The sequence below is a fragment of the Lipotes vexillifer genome, unplaced genomic scaffold (genome assembly GCF_000442215.2).
Source record: "Lipotes vexillifer unplaced genomic scaffold, Lipotes_vexillifer_v1.1 scaffold390, whole genome shotgun sequence".
Classification (NCBI taxonomy): domain Eukaryota; kingdom Metazoa; phylum Chordata; class Mammalia; order Artiodactyla; family Lipotidae; genus Lipotes; species Lipotes vexillifer.
In genome coordinates, this window is record NW_006784503.1 from 3,766,839 (window position 1) to 3,786,278 (window position 19,440).

The 19,440-nt window shown below is 37.4% G+C and overlaps 1 protein-coding gene across 1 annotated transcript in view; it reads left to right on the plus strand.

Annotated features, from left to right (window-relative positions):
* The window catches only part of YWHAQ (tyrosine 3-monooxygenase/tryptophan 5-monooxygenase activation protein theta), a 31,643-nt gene extending 12,713 nt beyond the window's left edge, over positions 1-18,930 (plus strand). The window contains exons 2-5 of the mRNA XM_007456931.1: positions 12,785-12,908; positions 14,881-15,044; positions 15,689-15,784; positions 17,545-18,930. Of these exons, the coding sequence (XP_007456993.1) occupies positions 12,785-12,908; positions 14,881-15,044; positions 15,689-15,784; positions 17,545-17,604 (444 nt within the window). The 3' untranslated portion in view covers positions 17,605-18,930. The remainder of the gene's footprint in view (positions 1-12,784; positions 12,909-14,880; positions 15,045-15,688; positions 15,785-17,544) is intronic.
* The last annotated feature ends 510 nt before the right edge of the window (positions 18,931-19,440 follow it).

A 19,440-nucleotide genomic window follows, 5' to 3' on the forward strand; every position in this document is an offset into this window, starting at 1 on the left:
GGCTGCCTTGGGTGAAGTAAGGGGACAAAGACCATGATTTTCTTTAATACTGACACATTGCAATTTGCACAAACTGTATTACTTGTCAGAGGCTAAACTCTTCCTGTTCTGTGTCTTCACCACTGTAGTCATAACAGCTCTGTAGCTGCGTTGGAAGATGGGACGGACATTCTTATACAAGAGAGCATTTTTATTGTTTTTAAGTGCTAATTGTTTAGGAGAGGAGAGAGGGGTGTACTATGCTCACAAAAGGGCCACTAAAAGGCACCACGGTGCCACAATAGATGTTGATAGCAACAGTACTGTCATTGGTGATCATTTCGCCTGGGTCGTGTGGGTGGTGGTGGCTAGACATCTTATAGACCAGGAGAAAGAGTTTGGAAATAATTGGGGACAGGGACGTAGATCAGAGCTTTTTCTCTTTTTGTTGAGAACTTTGAATTCTTTTTATCTGTTTCCTCCCCTTCCCCTTTGCCTGTTTATCTTCTGGGTTTTAGCTCCTTATTTCTTTTTGCCCACAAAAGTAATTAACCACTTGATTGCATGGACTACTCTGGCTTATTTTACTTTCACTGAAACTACAGTAGCACATATATCCCTTTGGATCTGAGGAATCCAAATCAATTTCTCTGACCACGGTGACAGTTCATCGTGTCACATTAGTTCCTACTAATTTTATTTTATTAATTTGACGTGTATTTCAAGCAATGTTGGATTTTAGGTCTTTTGTTACTTTTAGAATCATATCTCCAAAGTTTGAACACTTTTTGTACAAGGTGGTTTTTAGTCTACACCCTTTCTCCCAGGAAGGCATGTTCACATTCATGAATGCTCCAGAGCTGTTTAAATTTTAGTAAATAGGAATTGGAGATATGAAGAACTTGGTAACACTTTTTCACAGATTTCCGTCCCTCAAATCAGGGTAAGGCAGAATTGTCTGTCTGTCAGGGTGCCAGATGAGTAACACGGTAGTGTACACTTATGGTCCAGGGTTTGTCTCCTTGGATTTAGGGCCTCCAAATCCACTTCGCTGGCACACTGAGAGGGGGAACTACAAGAGTTACAAATGAGGCAGTCATTGTCTAGCCCTGTTTATTGCTTGAAGGCAGATTTACTGGAGGAACCATATTAGCATTAGAAGGTTGTTTGGTGAGCATAGAAACCAACAAGAAGAGGCAGTAGTTGGATGATCTTAATGACTAGTTACTGTCAACACTGCTGCATCCAGCCTCGCTATCGGAAGACTGCATAGACCCAAGTACCATCTTCTCTGAATAGTGCTGTAGATACTAGCAGTGTTTGCTTTTTCAGTAACCGCCCCCCCATACCTGCTGTATTCCCATCACCTAGTAATGAGGGTTTTGCTTTTTAGCGCACCACTTTAAGTATTGATATTTGGGAGGCACCTCGTTGTTGCTCCATGCTCTTCCTGCTGGTGCAGGAATGGTAACAGTAGAAATAAGTGTGGATGTCAGTCAGTTGAGACAGTGCTTCCCAGCTCCTTTTTTCTTGTGGCACACACAGAATAACCTTTTTTTTTTTTTTTTTTGGCGGTACGTGGGCCTCACTGTTGTGGCCTCTCCCGTTGCGGAGCACAGGCTCCGGACGTGCAGGCTCAGTGGCCATGGCTCACGGGCCCAGCCGCTTCGCGGCATGTGGGATCTTCCCAGACCAGGGCACGAACCCATGTCCCCTGCATTGGCAGGCGGACTCTCAACCACTGCGCCACCAGGGAAGCCCCAGAATAACCATATTTGTGTGACACACTGGGGCAAATGGATTTCTTCTCCAGCTTCATTCACCCTGCTGCTCTGATGGCTGAGGGGATCAGTACTTCTTTATCACTTATATTAGTTGAAAGCTCTAGGTTTAGAGTCTAATCCTGAAGGACCATGAGTGCTAGGCTTTAAGTTTATTCTTTAACAGCCACGGGGATTTTTTGAGCATGGGATTAACATGTCCAGAATTTATGGTTAATGTAGCAGGATATAAAATGGATTAGAGAAAGAAGAAAGCCTAAAACCTGGTAGATCAGTTAGGTTATTGGATTAGTTGAAGTGAAGTGATATGGTTAATTCTGGGTAATAGAAATAGGAATGAGACTGAAAGGATAGATCAGAATACTAGTACAGAGGTACAATCAGTAGGGCTTAACAACTGGTGGTAGGATGGGAAATGGGGAGTGAAAAGTCAAAGGTTGTGGTGATGAGGCTGGGTGGCTAGGAGGTAGGAAGATGGTGGGATAATTAGTAGAAATAAGCAATATAAATATAGAAACCGGTTTGGAAATAAACTTTCTCCTGTTTAAGGCATATTGAGGTCTAGCGGCTATTCATATTTCAAAATGTATACGAATACTTAGCCGTGTTACACTACGGAGAAGTTGGGATTGTGGATGGGGTAGTGGCAGGGGATGCATTACCTCCGTGAGTTTATTGCAATTTATAGTATGACCTTTAGCCTTTTTGACTCAAACACACCAGAATTGAGCTATTTTTCGGGGATAGATCCACAATAATCAAGCTCGTGTGACTGATACATAAAACCAAGAATATTAGTTTATTCATTTACAGTGAGGAATAACCAGCACAGAGATTGAAGTACTTGTGTTGGCGTGACCAGTAAGGTCTCATTCAGGAGGCAGGTAGACTCACATAGGAATCAAGTCATAATGAGGGAGTTGCTTAGTAAATGTGGCATTATAACAAGAGAAGTGGATGGCTTTTCAGGTGTTTAATGGCCATCATCTCCATGGTAGGGCATGGATGGATCAGTGGTTGATTGACTGTGATTCACACTCCCCTAGACTATGCAGTTATCCCTTGGTATCCAAGGGGGAATGATTCCAGAAGCCCCCAAGGATACCAAAATCTGCAGATGCTCAAGTCCCTTCCATAAAATGATGTAGTACAATGAATAGGGTTGGCTCTCCATATAAGCAACTTCCTGATTATGACTGTATGTTGGATCCTTTTCCTTCAATGTCTGTAACGCTTTTCTGTTTCCATGCCTCTTAGCACTGTTCTTTCTGATTGACTCATCCTTATTTGTAAAGTAGATTTACTTTACATACTGTAGGATTAGAGTCAAGTCTTGCATTCCTATTAATTTGCTATACAAATATATATATATATATATAAAATGTATTATAGACAAAATAAAGTCTTTTCCTTCAGTGGTTTATAGTTAAGAGCAGGGAGATGTGTGTTCCCAAAGTATACTCTGTTTCTTCGAGAAGGTTTCCGAAGCCTTGACTTGGAAAAAATTACATCCACAGGCTTGGGTGACTATAAATATGGGGGACCGGGGGAGTTAGGCCAAAGAAGCATTAGGATAACACCCAGGTTTCTAACTAGGGCAACTGAGGGCTTTTCTTTCCTAAGACAGAAAATTGAGTAGGGGAGGAGAATCAACAGCGGAGTGTATTAAGAAGGCAAATTTAATGTATTTTAGATGAGTAAAGTTTAAAGGGCCAGTGGCCCATCCAGGTGTCAATAAATATAAATAGGAGCACCTTGCCTGGTGCTTAAGAGAAAGACTTGTGGTGCGTGGTGATGGAGGTTTGTGTACCAAGCAGTGTTCTGAGTAATTTGTATTGAGTCATTCAGTCTTCACATCAGGCTGCTGAGAAGTAGAGATTGTCATTAACTCTTTTTAACAGTAAACTGAGGTATGAGCTGCAAAAGTAAATTGCCCAGCCAGGTAAAGGGCAGATTTGTGAGTAATCAGCATGTAGATAATTGGCTAAAGTCCTGCCAATAAATATCTAAAATGAACCCACATCTTGTCAGTTACCTTAAAAATGGATAGTGAGCTGTAGACGTAGTTGAGATCCATGATTATTCTAGTGAAACATTTCTTCCTAGTAGCAGATTGCATTTTCATAGTTAATTGTCAGATTTTTAGAAAGTGTAGTCTCTTAAAGGCAGACACTTGTTGGATTAAAGAAGGGAGGAAGGGAGCACATTAACTATCCTTAAAAATTTAGTTAATCCTCTAAAAGAGGGGAGGAAAACACGTGTCCTTAACTAGCCAACTCAATCCTTTGCACATACTTAATAAGAAAGAACTTTTGTCCTTTTAAATAATCTGAAATACTGTGCTCTGCAAACATGAAGTAACACACGTGTATTGTTATTCAGCATCTTGTAATACTTGTGTTGTTACAGTTTTGGAAGAGTTGTTTTCATAGATTATGACCAGGAATTTTCCAGTTACTCAGTATTGTAGTTGCTGTAATTATTCTACTTGGTGACTTCTCTTTTATTCCATTACTCCTTCCTTTGCAACTCTAAAAAGGTTCTTCCAGTAAAGGTCTGAGTGGGAACTTCTGTCTTTGTCTGGAAATGTCTTTGTTTTGCGGCTGCTTTTATGTGGTACTTTAATTGGTTTTGGAATTCTAGCTGACAGTTGTTTTTCTCCTCACTTTGAAGATACTTGATTGTTTTCTAATGAAAAATCAACTGTCAGTCATACTGTTGTTTCTTCCTTTATAGGTAACGTGTCATTTCTCAGGTTGCTTTTAAGAATTTTCTTGTCTTTGACATTCTGCAATTTTGCCATGATGGTCTAGGTATGAATTTATTTTTATTTTGCTTGGGATTTAGTGTGCTTTTCCACTTTGAAGATTATTTATATTCGTAACTGGGAGAATCTCAGCCATTATCTCTACATAACGTCTCTTCCTCATTCTTTCTGTTTTCTCCTGGAATTCCTGTTGCATATTACCTTAGACATCATATCTTAGGCATCTCTTTCTATTTGCATCTTTTGACTTATCCACACTTGTTTCATCTTGTTAGTTCTGTGTTCTGTGGCGTTTCCTCAAATATGCCTTCTGTTTTACTTTTTTTTTTTCTTTTAATTCTAAAAGCTCTCTCCCCCACCTCCAAACTACTTTTTCTTAATTCATTGTATCCTGTTCTTTGTCTGGACTTCTGTTTTGGGTTATTTTAATCAAGAAAATTTTCAAACTTAACAAAAATAAAGAGAATGCTATAATAACCCCCCATGTACCCATTACCCTGCTCTGGCAATTGTGAATTTTGTTTCGTTTATATCCCCAACACACACACACACCCATTATCTTGAAGCCAGTCCTGGGCATCATCCATTTAATCCATAAATATTAAAATATATATCTTTAAAGGATTCTTTAAAAGAGTCTTTAGGCATTTTTAATATACTTATGTTTTATTACACGGTGTTTCACTTTTTAAACTCTTGGGTACTAACCATCTGTTTGTCTGCTGATCCCTCATTATGGTGGATCTGTCCCTTGATTAGTTTTGTTATTTTTAAAAATTCAGATGTAGTTTTTCCTGTGGAACTTGTGTGTGTGTGCCTTTGATTATGGAAGTGGTTTTGATGATCTGTTTCTGCTGGGCACACTAAGCCTCGGCCCACTTTTACACAGATTTTCAGCTCGTGGACTCACACGTCATGTATGAAATAAAAATTTGAAGAGCACGTGCACAGAACATGCGTTTGGGTTTCAGTGTTTCATGGGAGACGACACCCACATCCACCCATACCCCCAAAAGCCCAGGAAATAGCTTTCTTGGTACTTCTTAGCAGTGATAGACAGTTTTTCTAGGGTCCTTACCCCTTACACATCACTGTCATTGTGTTGTAAGTTTTTACTTTTTTGCTGTAACTTCATTTCCTCTTCCTATCTAGCACTTGAATATCTCCCTTCCTTCCTTTGGAGCTTTGCTCTAATTTTTTCTTCTGTTGTGTTTAGCATTTTGATTATTTTTAGAAGGGAAAGTCTGCTTGGTCTTACTGTATTGCCACAACCAGAAATCATGTTTCTACCCATCTATTTTAAGGTGAAGAGTCATAAATTTCTTAAATACTCCATACAAGAGTGAGTTAGAGGGTGTGTGTGTGTGTGTGTGTGTGTGTGTGTGTGTGTGTTTGTGTGTGTTACTCTGATACACTGCTGTTCAGGTAACATTTAATATGTGTTACTATTTCATCTGGTGAGGTAGACAATGCCTAAAAACACATTCAGACTTGTATTTCAATTAAAAGTCTTCTGTTTGTGTATTTGTGCTAAAATCGAATAGTTACATTAACTTGTGCTTCTCACATTTGTCAGAAACGTTGGTAATATTAGATCTGATTTAATGTAACAGAAAAATATTAATAAATGCAATTTTACTGCCAGGCAGAGTCTTTATTGTTTAATATTTATTTATTTAATTATTTACTTGGCTCTGCTGGGTCTTAGTTGCAGCACGCAGGATCTTTAGTTGCAGCATGCACATGGGATCTAGTTCCCTGACCACGTATCGAACCCGGGCCCCCCGCATTGGGAGCTTGGAGTCTTAACCACTGTGCCACCAGGGAAGTCCCAGACAGAATCTTTAAGTACATGAAGTTATATGAGATACATCTGGAAAATGGACTAATATCATTAACATATATCCCTACATATCCGTAAGGGAAAAAACTCACTGGGAAAATGGCAAAGGATATAAACATACTGTTTAAAGAAAACTGCAAATAAAACCATAGTAAGATGTTTTTCCTTATTAAATTGGAAAAGATAAAAAATGATAATACCTTGGGTTCAGAAGGATGTTGAGAAATTGGAACACTTACACATTGCTAATGGGGATGTAAATTGAAATTGCCCCGAGGAAGGACAGTTAAACATCTGTCTTCCCAGGATCAAATGTACATTTGGCACACTGTTGGAAATATCAACAGATTTGAAACAACGTAAATGTTCATCAGAGGAAACTAAATAATTATGGTATGCCCATACAGTGGACATACATAATACTGTTCAGTGTTCTATAGCATGAGGCAGTTATAAACATATGAATATGGAATGATCTCAGAGGGATTATTACATGGAAAAGGCAAGGTGTAGAACAATGTGTGCAGTACGCTAACATGAGGGAGGGGGAACGTACGTGGATTTTAAATGTTTAAAATATCTGGAAGAACATACAAGAAACTGGTGATGATGGTTACCTTGGGAGGGTAAGAACTGGCTGGCTCAGGATCCAAGGAAGGGAGAGAAACTTTATTTTTCACTTTTGAATTTTAGGTGATGGACAGTATTACGTATTATTTTAATGGAAACCAGAGCCTTATTGTGTGTGAAAAAAAGATACAAGTAAGGGAAGAAGAATCCTGAGAGGGTGAATTTGAATTCTGGATATATCAGTATGAGATCATGATTTTTCAAAAAAAAAAAATTTGCTGGAGGAGTGAAACAGCGAGAACAGAATGGGGGAGATTTCTTTTTTCCTTTTTTAGAAATTTGAGAGTGGTAGTTAATTAACTATTGTACATTATTACTTTGATAAAAATAAAGAATTACAAAAACAAATAATTCAAGAAAAGCTCTGTGCCATCTTAAGCATGTGAAATTCTCTTGCTGTTGCATCCATTTCAGTATGTTGCCATGTCATGGTTAATGTTCATTTGACAAATAACGAGTCTTACTCTGTGGTAGGCACTGTGCTAAATACTTAACATACGATATACAGAATTTTGTGAATGAAAAATATTAAGGAAACATTTTCATCTACAAGTTGCTCTGCTTAACAGGTTGCCCCTTTGATTTAAAACCTTAGAATTAGCATAGATTATTAAAACTAGAAAATATTTTGATTATTTTATAGAAGAAATTAAACTAAGGAACTTGGCTCTAGATGGAGACTCTAGAAGCAGATGTTTGGTCCAGCATTCATTCCACTGAGGTTCAATTGTGAAATTTGGTTCCTTTTTAAAATGTACTTTTGCTGGTTTGGGAAGTTTTTTTCTACTTATTTCTTTTTGTTTTAAAAAGATTTTACTGTCTTCAGTGACTTTCTACCTGTTTGTGCAGTTGTGCCTTTTCCTATGCCATGGGCTCTGTGCCTTGGACTGTTTTCTTCCTCCATGCTTTCTGCCTGTTTGTAAAATGCAGTAGAATTTTCTGGATGAAATATGACTTCCTTCTTGAGTATTGAATTTTTCTTTGATTTTGGTCTCTTGGAGTTAAAACCTAATTAAGAGTTAGTTATTGTCTAGAGACTTTATTCTTCCTACATGTCAGTGGCTCTTTGTACTATATATAATACTTGAAGTTGGGATGTTAGAAAAATTTAGCTCTTAACATTAGATAAATGTTCCATTTGTTGAATAGTTATGTTACCCTATGTACTATATTCTTTTTTTAAATATAAATTTATGTATGTATGTCTGATTGGGTCCTTGTTGCTGCGCGCAGGCTTTCTCTAGTTGTGGTGAGCAGGGACTGTTCTTTGTTGAGGTGCGCAGGCTTCTCAACGCGGTGGCTTCTCTTGTTGCGGAGCACGGGCTCTAGGCGCCTGGGCTTCAGTAGTTGTGGCACATGGGCTCAGTAGTTGTGGCGCACGGGCTTAGTTGCTCCGCGGCATATGGGATCTTCCGGGACCAGGGCTTGAATCCATGTCCCCTGCATTGGCAGGCGGATTGTCAACCACTGCGCCACCAGGGAAGTCCCTATATTAATTCTTTTGTTTGCTTTACTAATTAAATAACTTAAGGCCAAAGCCTCATCTCTCATAGATATGCTCCATTGTTTTATAGGGTAGTGCTAAGAATGCTAGCTTTATTTTCAGATTCTAGCCCCATTTAATTAATAATATGACTTTGTGTAAGTTTCTTGATTCCTAGGTGATTTTATTCACTTGTAAAATTATCATAATGGTTCTTATATGTAAATAATACATGGAAGAGTGGTTAGAATAGGGCGTGGCACATATTGAACACTTATATATTTGTTGAATGAATAATGTAATCTTTTATGGTAACGTGTGCTGATTAAACAGATAAAAAATATTTAGATAGTGACTAGTATATGTGCCATAAAGTTAGAGATTGAACATGTAGTGTTTTATTTAATGAATTTCAATAAGCTGATAGAGAGGAAATTGAAAATCCTTAGAACATTTTTTGTTTCCTGTTGATTATTTTGTTTGTATTTCAAGGCTCTTCATCGGTTACCTGCTCTCTTAAAAAAAATCAGTTTGGGAAAAAAAACGGGTTTGGTATATAAAGAATAAGCTATATAATGAGGAAGAAGAGCAGCTTATTTTGTCTATAAAACAAATCACTTATAAATGAATTTAAGATAAAAATATTCATTTGTTGAATGCCACACACAGACTCTTAACCACTGAAGGTAAATTACTTGTTTTGGAAAAGCTATGGAAGTGATGGTAGGATTATTGTATGTAAACATAATTCACTCCTAGAGATAGAGTTAGTACTGGAGTTTTGTTATTCTTCCTAACCTTTTCTCTAAGGTTTGGGGTTGAGGAGGAATAATTACTATACTAAATTTACATCACTGTTATTTCTCACAATTTCATTTCTTGCATAGTTCTTTACTGCTTTTATGATATAATCCTTTTTATTGTTATTCCCATCCTATTTTTCCGAGATTAAGCTTATTCTGAGGTCCTTTAGCATCTCCGAAAACGACCTGTATAATAATAACTTACATTTTTTCCTCTGACTTTGCTTGTATTTGAGTTTCTTTCGTCTAGAATGTTTTGTTACTAGTGCATCTTGTAATTTTGGGTAGTAAGTGCACTGACTTCTTCACAGATCTCTCAGATTCTCAAAAAGGAATGTACTTCTTGCATTCTGCCTCTCAATCGGGTAACACTCAACACGGAAGGGGAGCCCCAATCTTAGTTCTCCAAGGCTCCCAGGATCATAAAATTTGCTGGTTGAAGCGTTACAAAGGGGATCTCCTGCTTAATTGACAAGAATAATGTAAAGGGGGAATTAGTGGAGGAACTTTTAACTACATTAATGTTAAAAATTGATTCCCTTCCTCTCTCCTGACTTCTTATCAATGACCTTATCTGGGAAGATTTTCTTATTCCAGGGAGCCACTTGTCATTTTGGTTTTTACTCTCTGACCTGTATTGAATCTTTTTTTTTTTTTTTTTTTTTTTTTTTTTGCGGTACGCGGGCCTCTCACTGTTGTGGCCTCTCGCGTTGCGGAGCACAGGCTCTGGACGCACAGGCTCAGCGGCCATGGCTCACGGGCCCAGCCGCTCTGCGGCACGTGGGAACTTCCCGGACCGGGACACGAACCCACGTCCCCTGCATCGGCAGGCGGACTCTCAACCACTGCGCCACCAGGGAAGCCCAGAGTCTTTTTTATAATTTAATTTTTTTAACAAAAAATTGTGCACCTAGGCTCTATATACCTTAAGTATTTATAGCCTTTATTCTATGTGGTATTAATAATTAATAACGTGTTGATATAATACTTGATACAGCCGTAAATCGTTTTGGTAAGACATGAAGCAGAATCCATTGTCTTTAAATTGGGCTAAAATCTACATCACTACTACTGATAGCACATGGAAAGACAGAATTATTCTGTACCTGTTGTTTCCTTCACAGAGAGCTAGTGGCATCTGACAAAGAACCATGATACCTGGCTGAAACTCCAGGATGGAAGTAATGCACAAGTCACTTTATAAAAGCCAACACTGTAAATCGTACGTAATGGCTATATGCAAACTAGTGATCAAAGTTAAAGATTTTAGAAGGGAAAAGTTTACAGTTAGCTTATAAGTGGCTGTGTAAACTGATGCAGTAGCTGTTTAGCAGCTTTCCAAATCCTTGGAAGGCCAGTGTGCCAATAAGAGAGTCCTCATAAGCATTCCCACATCTGGGTCAAGTGACTTAGGGGGGATGAGAGCTAGAATCACATTCCTCTCCTCTCCCCAAGTCCTCATTCTAGTCAGTCAGACTTTTCTCAGCCCCTGCTACCACATTTCTGCCACATTTAATCACAAAGTACTAGGTCTTAAATGGTCCAAGTAGCTTTTTTTTTTTTAATTGTAAATGACCAGAGCTGGCGCTGGCACTGTTTTGGAGATCCTCTATGGGATCTCATATTAACTGCCTGACTTGCGAGAAAAAGAAAAGTGAGAGACTCTTCATTTTACATTGTACTTCGTTAGTTTGGATATAAGCCAGGGGTGTTGGTTCCCGCAGTATAAATACTGTGTTTGCATTATTTGATACTGCTTCTCAGAATCTACTCCTGTTTAAAATTTTTTTTTTAAGATAGAGATGACTAAGTCAGTTTGACGTTTAGAAGCTTAGTGAACGTTTTTGTGGCTGTCTCAGCATTGCCCCCCCTTCCTCCCCAGAAACCCCCTAAATTCAGGTGTTCCATAGAAATAGTTTTAAAATTGGAAGTCATCCATTATATGTAAAAATGGTATTAGAGGAAAAATTTAAAGTAGTATGATTTTGTAAGATTCTGTGAAAGAGTTTTCCTCAAGTTTATTTTAATAAATAACCATTATAATTGTATTGGTGATGGTGAGCAGGAGAAATTCTTACAACATGATCCTTCAGTTCTTTTCCCACTTAAGAGTATGATGGTGCAGAAGCAGCATTTATTTTCATTTGACTTTAGTATTTGGGTGTAGCCCATCTATCTCTTCCCTTCTTGGCTCAGCAGCTTTGCAGATGTAAGCCACACTTTTGATACTTGCCACTTTTATAATGTATAAATTTCTGGGGCTTCATTAGGTAATTTTAGTGTAATACTAAGTTTAACTTCCCCTGAGCTTCAGACCCTTTTAAAATATATTTTTTTAACCTAAACATATTTTTCATTAAATTTAAGGATTTAAAATGTTTCTCTGTTTATTTTCTTTAAAATAATGTGCATATAATCATTGCATTTTGTTTAGGCTCTTTTTATTCAGATAAACAGCAAGAAAGCTCTTGAGTTAAAACTACATTTTCTAAATCATATTCTCCTTCTTTAGTATCTATTTGTTGATTTTACTCCCCCCAAATTTTATTCACCATAATATTTCTTATTACAAAAAGATTTTTAAATTCCTTAGCATCAAGTAAAATTGATAATCCACTAAGGTGTCTATCATATTCATTTTTTGTGACTTTTTAATACTCCTGGGCACCCCTTGTACAAATACCTCAGTTTGAGAGGCACTAGCTCATTGGATCAAGTGGACATTTCTTGGTATGAAGGGAGGGATAAAAGACATACTTAAATACTAACCCAATTTTTAAAAATAGTTGTATTTGATAGACATGACTGTCACATTGCTAGGTAAGTTTTTAGGCCACTTGCTCTCAACCCCTAGACTCACCCTCTTTTTGGATGAGCGCTGGTCGCAGAGGACACTGAGTAGCCCTGCTCTGGGCCGTGATGACTGACTTGCTCTGTGATTACACTCTTCTTCATATTTGATGTCTTAAACATTTCATTTCCCCTCCCTAAAATGATTGCACGTCCTCGCTTTCTAACTGCTGCATTCCTTCTGTTACTTCTTGACAAGGCAACTATCCCTTCCCCAGGGAAGCCTGTCTTTACAGTGATCATCACCAGCAAAGCTAGACATTCCCTCTCTGTGCTTCCATAGCCCCTTATTCACATATCTGTACTGTTAACGGTATACTTACCTCATATTGGACTGTGAACTCTTTGAGGGCAAGGACCTTATTTCCCTTCTGGTCAAATACAGTGCCTAGCACCTAGCGCAGGTATCAGGAAATGCTTGCTTCAGTGAGTGGATGAGTGGACAGACAGGCTCTTTTTAATTAGTGTTTGATGTGATATAGCTCTACCATTAGAAATTATGACTTGCTATGACCCCAGAGCATTCAACTAATGGCAACCACCTGACCCCTGCTCTCTAGCCATGTTTCCAGTCCAGGGTGGTATGGTGTGGAGTTACTATGGCAGTTATTTTTGCTAGTACCTAATGTTTTAACTTATTTCTTTCAGGAATTGTTGGATAAGTATTTAATAGCCAATGCAACTAATCCAGAGAGTAAGGTCTTCTATCTGAAGATGAAGGGAGATTACTTCCGGTACCTTGCTGAAGTTGCTTGTGGTGATGATCGGAAACGTAAGTGTATTTGGTTTATGGGTAAAGCTAAAGTATAAAAGAGAGGAAGGATAAATTTATAATGTTACCTTATGTTCTCAAACATGAAAACAGTTATGACTTTACATTATGTGCTCTTTATAAAAAAGTTAAACTCATAAACTCTCTGATTATAACCTGATAAGATATTATTAAAAACAGGCTTAATCTTTTAGGCTTTAGAATTTGGTTCACCATATTTTTAGCCCCAGAGTTCTTTGCATATGCTTTGGGTGATTCTGTTGTGTCACATGGTCTTCAGCATCTTGTATCTTGAAACCTAAGGTAACTGGAAATTACATGTAGACTAGAAACAGGACATTGTACTTTTTCTACTTGACGTATTAATTTATTAATTACTACCTATTTTGAGGGATCATAACATTGACTACTAATTACACATAACCAGATTTCTGAGGAGGGGCCAGATGAGAGTTTTATTGCTGGTATATAATTTATCACAGAAAACACAGCTATGGGGAGAAGAGTGACCTGATTTCCTAACTTGATTGTAAAACAGTCAAAGTAAATTTATTAGCAGTGAACTCAGTCTCCTGGAGTACTGGTAGCTGAGTGTACGGTAGTATATCGTGCGTGTGCCTCTGCTAGTCTAGGTAGAAGCAAGTCTGGGTGGAAGTATCACTTAAGTCCTTATTTTTTCCCCAATAAGTTGATTATTTTGTTCGTCATTTTACCCTCTCCACAAAGGGCATATGCCCCACAAACGGTTATTACAGCCTCCTCTTCCTCTCTCTCAGAGAGTTACTAAAAGTGAGACAGTTGTAGCATCCCCAAAATTAGTATAATTGAAGATGTAAAGAGAAAACTTTTGTACCTTGCTGTAATAGAACCTGTGTACTAAACTGTTGTGTTATTAACATATAATTTCTGTTGCCATAATGATAAGCAAAATTGAATGTGACAGATATTTGCACAGGACTGAACATTTAAACGTCAACTAGTCAAAGGGATATCTTTGGGAGATTGGGCCATAGCCCCAGCATTAATCTGATCTGACCCTTTCTGGCTCATTGGGGTTTTCTCGTCCTATACGTAGAACACTCCAGTAGTCTGGGATTTGTAAATAGTCTGTATTTACAAAGTCTAGATGCTGAGACGCTTTAGAACACTCATTGTAATGCCTCGTTATGTGCTGGACACCAAGAGCTCCTTAGTTAAATGTGAGGGCCATACCCGCTATGTTTAGATCAGTGAATGTGCCATTGAAGAAGAAGAAGGAAAGGCACGTATTCGGGCTTTAAAGGCATAACCTGATTTCTGTTAGGTCAGTCCTTCTAGAGCTGTGATGGGCCCAATGGCCTCATTCAGAAAACCTCACCTTTTCAAAGCATGATATAATCAGATTAGTGCTGGTAGTTCTTCCTGAACATTTTGTTCAGGAAGCTGACATTTTTATTAAGCCAGTAATCAAACTCTGGTCAGAGCAGATTTTGATCTATATACTGGTGCTGTTATATTGCCTTTCACATAATACATGTTGATACCGAGGGTCAGTGTTATTTCTACAGATAAGTCACAAAAATAGAGATTTTGGTGGTGATGATCTTTGTAAAATGTTTCCATTATTGTGGGAAGGGATATTGCAGCTGCTTTTTTTCAAGTTTTATTGAGATATTATTGACATATATCAAATTGTTTTTAATTGCTGCATTTTCAGGTAATAAAATTAAAAGACATGAAAGAAGGAAAGTGTTTTAGCCCCAGAGATGGAAAAACCTGATATACTGTCTCATGGTTTTTTTATTAAGCTGATTATAAACAAGCAACATTATAAACTAGTTTTTTAATAGCCCAGTACAGGATAATGTTTTTGGTTTGCTACTGTGGTTTTAAACAAAGGCTACAGAGAGAAGTCTGGGTTAAAGGTATTACTGTATACTGGGTGGATATTTTCAGTATCATGCTTTTTTATTTCGTTTTTTTCCCTTCACAGAAACGATAGATAATTCCCAAGGAGCTTACCAAGAGGCTTTTGATATAAGCAAGAAAGAGATGCAACCCACACACCCAATCCGCCTGGGGCTGGCTCTTAACTTTTCTGTATTTTACTATGAGATCCTTAATAACCCAGAACTTGCCTGCACACTGGCTAAAACGGTAAGATGTTTGTACAGAAATACCCTCTTTAGGTTATTTGAGATAGCAAGCATGTTAATTTCTAGGTATTTTACGTGGATATCCAGGGATGATGTCTACATTTATTTGGATATCTCCTTTTTCTTACCATCGTGACCACCTACCACTGTCCTTCTCAAGATCTTACTCTCCCAGCTATGGTTGTAAGCAGTAAGATCTGTCTAAAGAGCATATTGGTCAGAGTAATCAAAAAAGTATGAGAGAAATGTAAAGGATTGGAAAGTAATGCCTGCCAGGTTTGATCAGTAGAATCTCTGCATTCCTCAAAGTGTTTCAAAATGGAAGTGTTCCAAGGGGTTTTTGCAAATAAATACTAGTTCTTATTTGTAAAAAATATATTGGGCATAGCTACTGTGTTGTCTGTCCTGTAAAAGAACTAAGAAATGCTTGTTTACTGATTAAGTATGTATAACTTTATAAGTTTTAGTCATTCTCAAAAATTCTTAAGCTGAGAGTCCGAGGAAGTGATTTCATTGAGTTTTGTTTTAAGTGATAATAGAACATAAAGTGGATGTTCATCTATTTTATAAAAATGGTTTGTGACTATAGAGTATCAGTTTGTGTCGATGTAAATATTGTTTACCATGGATATTAATATTTGTCAGGCTTTTGATGAGGCCATTGCAGAACTTGATACACTGAATGAAGACTCATACAAAGACAGCACCCTCATCATGCAGTTGCTTAGAGACAACCTAACAGTGAGTTTTTCATTCTTTTAATTTTATTTCCTTTTCAGGAACAAAAGTATTAATATTTTATTCAGGCTCCCTGTGTTTTGGGGCACCTATATTAGAGCTACACTTGCTCTTAGAAAATGATTATATTAAAATTACATAAAAATATTAAATATGTATTAGTATTTTGTATAGGACAACTGTTCTTCGTAGGCAGATGTTGAATAGGCATTTTATCAGACCTTCCTGAGAAAGTACTAAGATTTTAGGAACTCATAATATTAACATTATTGACTCTTTATTTGACTGGTATGAAGATGTTGATAAATTATGTTAATATAGAGAGTTTGTCTTTTTTAATTTGTTTTTTCTTTTGTTTTTCTCCCTACCTCTTGTATAGACAGGGGATGGAGGAAAAAGTAATGGTGAAAAAAATACAGGTTGAGCTTTACTTAGTTTCTTTTGTAGGTTCAAGTAAATTGGATAGGTCAAAATCTTAGACAAAATGTGGAAGAAATACACCTTTTAATATAAATGTAGTTCTCCTGCTGCCCCCCCCAGATTTGATGCTTTTATCTTCTGCTAGATAAAAAAAATTTTAACATTAGCACCCTATCTGTTCAATTTTGCTGAAGAGAGACATTATGAAGACAGTTCATTCCTAGCCATTAGAAATCCCTCTGGTTGTGAGGTGACAATAGAAAAATGATCAGCATAAATAGCTTCTATAGAAGAAAAACAAACTGAGCAATTAACCTCTTTCCAGATACACCGTGGAACTATCTTTTTTTTGTGGGGGGGCCTCTCACTGTGGCCTCTCCTGTTGCGGAGCACAGGCTCCAGATGCGCAGGCTCAGCGGCCATGGCTCACAGGCCCAGCCGCTCCGCGGCATGTGGGATCTTCCCGGACCGGGGCACGAACCCGTGTCCCCTGCATCGGCAGGCAGACTCTCAACCACTGCGCCACCGGGGAAGCCCACGTGGAGCTATCTTTTAAGTAGTTCTGTTTTCTCTCTCCCAGAGACAGTTCTTTGGGGATATTTGTTTTTATTTTAGTATCTTAATAATGACTTAAAGGTTAAGACTTCAGCTTTGCTAAAATTGCCACTAGTGTCTTGGTGCTGGTCTAATAGAAATCCATTTTGTGAACTATTATTATGCATAGTCGACAAGTATTGACTATTCCCTTTTTCACGTCGTTGTTCCATCCCAAAATTAGAGAGACTAACATCCTACCTAATTCAAGAACCGTATCTACATATCTTGATGCACACATGCTGCTTCCCTGTAACTTAACATCATTCACTCCTGTTTAACTCTTTGCAGCATACAAAGTAAGCCTGCTTCTTTTTCTATGTGATAGCCCTTCAAGTACTTGGCAATGGTGACTTTGACCATGGTCCCTGCCCACCCCCCAAAAAATTCGTTTTGGCCTTATTAATCTCATAAATTATATTTTAGTAGTGCTTTTAAAAAGAGCATTGGGCTGCCAGAAATTGAGAGAGCATTAGATTCTAAGGATGTTAGTTACCTTGTTTTTATCTGAGATTATAGTAAGCTTTGAAAACGTACTCAAATAGTGTATATGTGTTTGTCATTTTGCAAATGCACAGTGAAAGGAATACAGGGGTACACTTTGGGAGGAGTTGATGAAATATAACTTCCAGTCTTAGTCATAATCTCGATTGTTTAATTTACTGCTCTTAGAATTACATTCTGATATAATAATAATACTTGAAATAATTGATCTAGAAATAGTAACTTAATATGATTTTTTTTTCTAGTTATGGACATCAGACAGTGCAGGAGAAGAATGTGATGCGGCAGAAGGGGCAGAGAACTAAGTGCATACAGGGTGTCTTCCTTCTTCCCCTCAAGAAACCTTTTTACTCATCTCCATTCCTTATTCCATTTGGATTTCCTATAGCAAAGAAACCCATTCATGTGTATGGAATCAACTGTTTATAGTCTTTTCACACCGCAGCTTTGGGAAAACTCCATTCCTTGATTTGTGTTGGTCTTGGCCTTTCTGGTGTGCAGTTACTGCTGTAGAAAAGTATTAATAGCTTCATTTCATATAAACATAAGTAACTTCCAAACACTTAGGTAGAGGACTAAAAATGTATCTGGTATTTAAGTAATCTGAACCAGTTCTGCAAGTGACTGTGTTTTGTATTACTGTGAAGATAGGAAAATGTAGTTAATTACAGTTTAAAGAGTGTTCTGCATAACTTCCTGATTTCTACGTCCCCTCCCTTACTCTTCTTCGGGGGTTTTCTTTCAGTAAAGCAACTTTTCCATCCTCTTAATATATTCCTTTTTAGTAGGAATCCAGAAGTATTAGGTTGAATGGAAAAGCAGTTGACATTTTGAGGCTGGAGGTCACAAATTAAAATGCCTCCTGTATCATATATGATGGAGGTCTTGCGTATCTGTGACAACAGGGAGTTTCCTCATTCATTCTTCATTTGCTGCTGTTTAAGTTGACGACTTCCCTTCCCAATAAAAATTCACTTACACCTCCTGCCTTTGTAGTTCTGGTATTCACTTTCCTATGAAATAGAAGTAGCATGTTGCTGCCAGAATACAAGCATTGCTTTTGGCAAATGAAAGTGCATGTCATTTCTTAATACACTAGAAAGGGGACATAAAGTACACAAGTCCAAGTCTAAAACTTTAGTACTTTTCCATGCAGATTTGTGCACATGTGAGAGGGTGTCCAGTTTGTCTAGTGATTGTTAGAGAGTTGGACCACTATTGTATGTTGCTAATAATCATCGACTGTAGTCCCAAAAAGGCCTTGTGAAAATGTTATGCCCTATGTAACAACAGAGTAACATAAAATAAAATTACATTTTATAAACCATTTACTATGGCTTTGTAACAATTACATACTCATATTTTAAGGGACAGGTGAATTTACTACTTTCTGAAGTTTATTGAAACTTCCCTTTTATCTCATGTGAAATGGAGTAGTGGGACCCATTTTTCTGCATTGTGATACACTTGTCTAGGGATGCCTGGACCTGTATAAAATTGGACTCCATTTCTTAAGAGTTAGTGTTTTACCTTAGATCAGTTTTGTGGACCCTCTCTTCCTTAGATGTAAATGATTTTAGTTAACTGTTAAATGAAATAAAGTGGACATTTTAAAACTAGAAAAGTTAAAATTACGTGATTGTGAATGCTTTGGCTGGTGTTAGAATTACGTTTCAGTGGATATTCAAACAGAATGTCAGAGTTTAAGAGCACCTTGTTTTGTTTTCAGATAATTCTCTTTGTAAACACTCAGTTGTACCATTGGTGAGTTCAGAATAATTTTGGTTTTATAATATTGCCATGGCTATTATACTAGCCTGTCTTAGTATTGGCCTGAGAATTTATTTTAAAGTCAGAAAATAATCTGAAAAATTAAGCTGTGTAGGATTATCCTTTTTCTCCTAAAAGTGTAACTATGAAACAAGGTTTTGTTTGCACTTGATTTGTTTTCTGAGGGGAAATGAAAAGACAGAATTGAATGGGATTGCAGAAATTATCCATTTAAATGAGATTAATAGAACTCTGGTCCGCCAAAATCTAAATCAGTAAGACAGTGCTTTTTAAATAAAGATTTCAATAAACATTGAAAGAACATTGTGGATTAGGAGAAAAAATTATCAGTCCTAACAAAGTTGTAAGTA